The sequence below is a fragment of the Cystoisospora suis genome (assembly GCF_002600585.1).
Source record: "Cystoisospora suis strain Wien I chromosome Unknown contig_2449, whole genome shotgun sequence".
Taxonomy (NCBI): domain Eukaryota; phylum Apicomplexa; class Conoidasida; order Eucoccidiorida; family Sarcocystidae; genus Cystoisospora; species Cystoisospora suis.
Window position 1 is genome coordinate 8,881 of NW_027155248.1, and position 7,905 is coordinate 16,785.

At 57.6% G+C, this 7,905-nt stretch overlaps 1 protein-coding gene across 1 annotated transcript in view; it reads right to left on the bottom strand.

Annotated features, from left to right (window-relative positions):
- CSUI_005096 (platelet-binding protein) overlaps nt 1–7,532 on the bottom strand; it is an 8,238-nt gene extending 706 nt beyond the window's left edge. The window contains exon 1 of the mRNA XM_068065275.1: nt 1–7,532. This exon is cut by the window's left edge and continues 706 nt beyond it. Within this exon, the coding sequence (XP_067922750.1) occupies nt 262–7,011 (6,750 nt within the window). The 5' untranslated portion in view covers nt 7,012–7,532 and the 3' untranslated portion in view covers nt 1–261.
- Nucleotides 7,533–7,905: the final 373 nt, after the last annotated feature.

Here is a 7,905-nt window from a genome sequence, read left to right on the forward strand (position 1 = left end):
AAGTGTCTACGTCGCAACCTCGGCAACGCCGATGCGAGTGGGTAGCTCGTTGCACCTTCAGGTCTGCCAGACATGCACTACACACGTGTCGTCGAGGCCTCCTCTGTCAGTACATAGATACCAACCGGTTGCGCGTGCACAAGGGCAGAGACCAGCGGTGTAAATTAACGAGCTGACACCGAGCTGTAACGCCTTGACGTCTATAAGCTGTCCTCGATCCCGATGAATCAGCAGATCAGCACAACACGTTCTGCAGCGTCCTTACATTTTGGTCATATTGCGATCCTTCCATCTTCCCACGATGCGGTCGCACGCCTCAATCTTCTCCTTCAAGTCAGCCTTCTCTGAAGCTCCGTCCCCTACTGGAATAGAAACGTTACGGCCACCCTGGAAGCCAGCGGAAGTCTGTCGCTTGCTTGCCTCGCCCCTCTGCTCCTGCGTGTGGCTGGCAACCTGCGACACTAATGCACGGCTGGGCAGTGGTCCGTGAAGAATAGCTCCCCCCTGTGAAAAGGGTGGGCTGCACCGGCGGTATGCTTCTGATGCAGCGGGATCAAGCTTGCTTTGGTATACCTCACGAGCCCGACAGAGGCCCTGAGATGGCCGCTCCCCGTGCAGAGTCACTATCGAGCTCCCGTCCGACACCCGCCGAGATCTTTCCTGAGATTCCTTTGAAACGTTGTCTCTGCCAGTAGCTTTCCCCGTGGCCACGCTCAAAGTAGCACTAACCTCGTGGACTTCCTGCTCGACTGCTGAATTCCCAAACTCCGACGTTCGCTGGCGGTGATGCAGAGCGCTTCTGTACGTGCTGCCGTGCGCTGCTCCTCCATCAGAATGAAGCTGACCGGCGAAGCACGGCAGCTCAGGATGCTGGCCGCTCCGCGCGTAGCTGGTCGGTCCGGAGAGCCTTTGCCCGTGGGGCGTCTCGTCCGGTTGAGAAGCATGTGAAACAGTGGACGTCACGAGCACAGGGGAAAATACATTTTGAGGAGCGGCAATAGCGTATCTGCTGTAGTTGCGCGTGCTGCAACCTACGTCCCTGGCTTCAACGCGATAGTGCGTTTCACTGCTGCATACGAAGTGGTTTTCGGCACCGACGCTGGGACTCGTACAGAACCACACAGGAGACTCAGACGCTGTCCCCTTGGAGTGTAAGCTCTGTCCGGGCTCCTGAACATCCCAGATATCTGCCCCGACATGCGTGCCCCTGTTTCTGGATTCTATCCGGCTTCCGCGTCTCGAGCTTGTAAGCGCGGTTCCTCCTTCACTTGCCTGAGTTGCAGCCGAGGCAGTCGGAGGCTCAGTCGGCACCAGATTGCTCCGGCTAGTGTGGGGCCTCCAAAACCACGCTTGTTCGTCATTGCCTGGAGATGGCGCGCCCATCCATTCCGTTTTACGTGTTTGCGGTATCCCCCGAGTCTCCTCACTGGGGATTCCTATCTCTGTAAGATTACTGAATCCCTCCTGGAGCATTGCAGCAAGCTGTTTGACGACCGTCCCACCCACTTCGGCAGCGACACTGCCTACTTCACCAATGACCTTCCCACCGACATTCAGAAGCTTTCCTGTCGCAGCGGCCGCCGCTTTTCCCACTAGACATGGTTCCCTGGAAGACCGGGTATCCTCATATAGCGAATCATCATCCTCTGTCTCTGCTTTCCAACGTGGTGAAGGCCTATGAATGAGAACCGGGACAGGGACGCGGGACAGAGGCAGTGCTGTAGACCCGTGAACGTTGGGAGACTGGGTTTCACTCGGGATCACGACCACCCTTCTTTCCTGTGTCGCCGCTGCTGAAGGAAAGATTGACAGCGGAACGGCTGGCTCAACCATGGTTAAGAAGGTTTCGAGACTTGCTGAGCGGCGCATGGGGGCAGAAGCATGCTCGCTTCTTCTTCTCGCGCCTCCTCTGGGGGTCACTGACCTTGCTCCATGCTCTTTGTGATTCCCGAAAAGACGCTTCGTGGCCCCCTCGAAAAACTGCCCAATCTTCCCACGACCTCCATTAACACCAGCGTCATGGGAAAACCTCTCGGTCCGAAGCAATGGTGGCATACAGACAGGCGTCCTACCAGCCGGCTCTTGGCGAAGCATGTGGACAGGATAGCCATTCGCGGTAAGTAGTGAAGCGGCGGCTGCAGTGGCCACTGAGACGTCTGCCGGCCGCCCTGTTCGCGGCGTTGAGGGCCGGGTGCCTTGCCTGGATCTTGTAGGCACGGTACGCTTGAAAGGCCTGAAGTCCCCGGGAGCAAGAGTGCCAGACACGAAAGGGCCTAGCTCAGAAGGCATATGGGGACCGGCAGTACGAGGTGTATGACAGGAAGACACGGGGAGTGTCGTGGTTTCGCATGCTTCTCTGTGCGGAAGTGATGTACAGGCGGAAAGACTTCCAGACTGCAAGCCAGCACCAGCTGTGACAAACGACGCGCCGTAAAATCCAGGATACTGTTGACAGCTCCCCCGGCTGGCAGCGGACACTTCGTGACCGCCCGCGCCACACCGCACCATTCTCCGAGGTGTGGTAGCTGCTTGCTGATCTTGCAGAATTGACGCTCCTGGGATGTGTCGCTGGAATACCGCTTCAGCAGCGGACGTTGTGCCAATCTGCGATGATGTGATTGTCCTGCCCGTACCTCCTGCGCCACCCAAAAGACTGGTCGCATGTGGATATACCGCGGTCGCGCCGCTGGCACTTGAAAGAGGAGCTGTAACCATATGGCTATACGCATGAGGCTGGCATAGATTAGCGGTAGAGCTCGTTGTTGAGGAGATCCGTGGGGGCGGTTGGGGCTGCAGAACGGATTCAGTGTGATAAATCCTCGAATTATTGGGTAAATGCTTGGGGCCGCAGGTCCTAGTTTCTTCTACCCGCTGAGGCAAAGAGCTTAGAGGGAGAGGAGGAAGAGTCGGCTTCGGCAGTCTGGCAGTCCCACCTCCTTTGTGAACGTAATGAATGCGTTCGCGAACAGTCATCTGTCCCTCCAAAACCTGCTCAGCCTTCACGTCGCTTCGGATACCTCTGGGGGTAGCGACGGGAGTCAAATGAGTTCGATTGCCGAAGTCCGTCAGTGTGCCGGGGCACGCTACTGTGTCAACATGCGAGGGGTGCCACACACCGGATACGTTCGCTTCTGTCCTTGGACTGGCAGTGTTCGTCTCAGGAAGGCTGTTGCTTTCATAGACACTTGCTGTTGTACCGCTCCCAGGAAACCCTCCAAGAGAGGTCGCCACATAGCGGCTGCAGCGGTCGTACTCGCGTCCGGTGAACTCTCGAAGGCGATCTGTCTGGTCGGTGGAAGTGTTGTAATAGTAAAGTGGCTCCGGGTGACTGACTTGGGTGTCGAGGAAAAGCTGGCGCTGCGCATGTATTTTATCCGCTTCGGACGAGAAGCAGTTTCTACCGTTTGATGGCGTTGAAATAGATTGTTGACTGCTGATGGTTCTGAAGTCCGGGGAGACGTGGTCCAAGTGCATCGTGGTACCATACGCGTAGGAGCCTGAGTCGAACGAATCGACGTTCTTCTCATGCCAGTGGTGCTTCGGCGTCCCGCGTCGGCTATCTGAAAGCAAGCAACCGTCAACCCCTTGCCGCACAAGAGAAGACAGATCGAGACGCGACCCTTCAAGACGACTTCCGCCGAGGCCTTCACAAGAGCGTTTCCGGGGACTGGGGCTGTCCTCTACGTGAAGGGAGACGGCCGAGGCGTCAGCTTTTTCTGAACTCGCATCGAGCTCTTCTGAGAAACCCCCGCCAGACTTCAAGCGACCAGCGGATCGAGTTGGCTCACACCGAGCTCTTGCCCGGCCAGGAATGGGGTTGCCCGTCTCTTCTTCGCCCACACGTCTCGTGTTTCTATCGACACTCAGCTCCCCGCAGTCTCGGCTAGCTTCTCGCGCGCTCTGTGATCTGCGACGCCCGCAGCCTGCGCGTTCCGGCATGTTGTCGTCGACGTGCGCTTCTGCCTCCAGGTCCTCAGAAATATTCTCATCTGGGGAACTGGTCACCTGAGTATTCGGTTCCCCACGCTCCTGCTCGCGACTCCTGGAAGCTTCTTTGCTACTGTGTTGGTCGTCCTGTACGTACGGATTGTGCTGCTGCAAAGCATTGCTCCTGTCTGAGCCTAGTTCACTCTTCTCGTCCTTTTCAGGCTGGGCCCCTTCTCTCCTCAAATCCTCCGACTCTTCCAGGGTGCCGGCGTTTTTGCTCTCTTGTTTCTCAGCAGGCGGGGGGTTACTGTCTTCCATTGAGGCCGGTCGATCGTGGTCCGGGCAGGACACAGCCCCCTGAAGCAAGTTCTCTGCATCCTGCGATGAACTCTTTTCTTTGTCTGCCGCAGGCTCCGCGTCACCACCGAGATGCTCTTGTGGCTCAGTGGTTGTCTCCCTCTTCGAATCTCCTACCATTTTCCCTCTCTGCGCCAATCTAGCCATCAAGCGGCGTAGTTCCGCTTCTTCTTGCTCTTCTTCTCTGAGAAGCCTCTCCCGCTCTCCCCGTCTCCTCTGTATGCTTGCCTCGAGTTTCTTCTGCATTTCTCTCACTTCTTTCATCTCCTCGTCCTCGTCATTCTGCTGGACTGCCTGAAATGAGCTCGGACCAGCACCCTGCTCTCTGCTATCGCATCTCACTTCCTCTTGTTTTTCTCCTTTCGCCTTCTCTTCTTCCACGTCCTCACCGTGTTCTTTCGGACGGACCTCTGGGGACACGGCAACTAGCTTGTTTTCCACATGATCACCGTTGCTTTTAAGTGCCTCCGTTGAAGCCTGGTCCTCAGCCTCCCGCTCGCTACGATTGTCAAGCTTCCTGGACTCCGGCGCACTTCCCGAGCCTTGGCCTCTTCCTAACTGCTGCAGGGGTGCTCCGCGACTCAGGGCGGCGCCAGAACCGAAAGGCCTTCTAGGCTTATCCTGGGGAGCAGGAGAGCGCTGACTGAGAAGGGGCGTCTTCGAGGCATGCGGCGTAGAAGGAGGCGAACTGCGGAAGTCCGATATTGACTGGGGTTCCGTCATTGATACTCGTAAGGCGGTCGGCGAACAACGAGATGCAGTGTCAGAAGAATGAGACGACAGCAGCGGACAAGCACTCAGGGAGTCGACTCCAGGGTTCGCCAACAGAGGTGGCGGTCGTGGAGCACATGCTACAGCAGAATTGGAGAGCCCTGACCGGGGAGACGGGCGCCCAGACGGCAAGTCGGAATTCCAAACAGAAGGCATATGCAAAGGGGAGTTCAACAGGGGCGCGGAATTACGGCTATCCGGAGACGCTACTGCCGAGGACGAGCTGTTGTGGGAGTAGTTTCGAGAAGCACGATGCAGCGAGATGTCGTTGGTCGGAGATCTTGTAGCTTCCCTTTCCTGTGCCGGCTCCTGAGGCCTGAGGTGGGGATCGGAAGCTGTTGGAAGCGGATGAATTCTGATTAGCTGCGTCGCTGGAGTGGAAGCTGACGAAGCGCTGTAACCCCAGTAGACTAAACTAGGAGCATCACGAAGCTGACGCGGCGTGATTCTTCCAGGACATGGCTGCCCGCTTGCACCGGAATGTTCGTCCGTAATAGGACCTGACGTGCTGTCTCCGCGAGACTGTCGACTGACCAGCTCCCCATGCAACAACGGGCTTCCCGGAGACCGCTCCAGCAGAGCGCCTTCCTGGAGTTCGCTTCCAAGGCGGTTCCCCTTTGTCTGGGGAACTGCCGGCGAATACAATTCCCGCAAGCGGGGAAAAACCGAAATGCGACTCAGAGGCTCCGAAGCAGATATGCGCCCCACTCCTTCCCGAGTGTGAAGACAGTCATCCGCCTGATGCTCCTTCTCCATCAATGAGAGACGCCACGTGTCAGGATTGTGCAGACATGGTATGTGCGTAAGTGGCTGCGACGGGGAAGCGCTAGCGCCACCTGCTGTTGGTGCCCCATGAAGGGCCACTCCAGACCGGTTGTTGTCCAGGAGAGGGTCCCGTGAGAACGTGAAATCGCGGTCACAATCTTCGCGGTTGTTTACATCCGCCGCGACAACCAACGGCGTTGCAGCGACAAGCACGGCCGTGTCTTGAGTTCTTGGCAAGCCATCTTGTGAACCTGGAATAAATCTGATGTCTCCCGTGGAAGCCACTAGGGATTTCGTTTCGTCGCGTGCCCCAGCCTGAATCAGTCTATCAACTTCTGCAATGGCTTCCACGGCCGCCTCACAGGAAGACGCAAAAGAAAGATCTGCCGCCGTGCCACTGGAATGGTCAGTATATGGAGGGCCGGATGGCCGGCCGCAGTAACTCTCCGTAAGATCGCCTGAAGTGCCTCTGTCGTGGCTACAGGCGGGCTGAGCTTTCACTGCCGGGCACTGTTGCAACTCGAGCTCGGGAACGGCTAGACTGCACACTGACCCGCCAGAGCTTCGCGACACACCCCTGACCGTTGCAGGCACGTCAGTAATTCTCCCATGGGCTGCCCCGCGCTCCTCAGGCTCTATGCGTCTCCGGCATTCTCCTGGGCTCGATATGGCACGGGAACACTCGGGTTTATGGGGACTAGCTATCGTCTCTTCTTCCACGCTGGCCTCCTCGTCGGATGAATTTGCAGCTGTAGATGACAAGTAGAACGAACGAGTCTCCCCTAAAGAAGCAAGCACAGCTCCGCCCACTGGCCGTTTTTGGTGCAACTGGCGTCCACCTCCGGACGGTGCGGAGTCGCGGATTTCGGTGTCGCTGGTACCAACTTCATTTCTCGAAGCGCCAGCGGCGTCGTCATCATTTGGAGTTACCGGAGCTTGGGCACTCTGCGGACCACTGCTACATGGACAGATGCTTGGTCCAGGAAGGTCGTCGCGGTTATTGCCGTCGTGGTCTATATCCAGATCCCTGCTCCCGCCCGGACTGTCACTCTGGAGAGTACCTCGATGATGAAGAAACCCGCTGCTTGCTCCGCCATCAAGCAGAGTCGGCTGTGTGTTCGAGTCATCTGCCGAGGATGGCGGGCAGAGAGACTGCCCCTCCTGCGAGGGCCCGACGGAGAAAAAACTCATTGCTGGACGCCCAAGCTTCTAGAAGGGTGCCCAGGGACAGAAGTCGCGTGAGCGCTGTCTCGGCGGTCTGGAAGCTTCTGAATTTTCGTAGGCTCGACAAAAATCGAGGTGCGCAACAGCTGACAGGCGGCCGGGTTCCAATGCAGAAACCGCTCGAACTGCTTTCTCTCATTCGCCACGCGGTATGTCGCAGAAACCCGCAGCGGCTCGCAGATCCTCTAGACTGCTGCCTTGATATAAATGAGAATTCGCGAGGGACGACAAAATAGGAGAAATGAAGTACCTGACACTCCTAGTTGGGTAGCAGCCAGCCCGAGCTGTCTAGCGCCGTGAGTATAGAAGACAACTAGCTGCAACTTTGCCTTCGCTGCGTCCAGCCAGGTTCGGTTGTCACATCGAGGAAGCCCAGGTGTACAAAACAGCGCGCGCCGGGCGAGGACCGGAGCACTGAACAGAAGCATGCTCACTTTGATGCATACGGAAACTATTATTTTTTTTCACGGGCTCTTCGGGTTTCTCCGCGGCGACCGGATACAGACAGGCTGTCCCGCGCGCGTCTTGCAACCCAGCCCGACACGTGGCGGCAGCGTAGCCTTGCTCCTGGGTCTGGCGGGGTCGGGCGGCTCGTTCGTAGCGCGCGGTGCACCGACCCGCAAACATCGTTAGGAACCGCCGCGACACCCGGAAGCCGGGCGCGAGACCCAACGTAACGGCCAGCAGCCCCCCTCTGAAAGCGCCTGTAAGTAGCGAGTAACATGGCCGAGCAGACAGCAAGCATCTATCAAGGCCGGTGGAGACCGAACAGAGGTGCCCGAGTCTTAACCGGGGTAAGGGCTAAGTGAGATAGTAGCAGCATATACGCGCCGGTAGCGCTGGCATCGGAGCTTTGGGGTG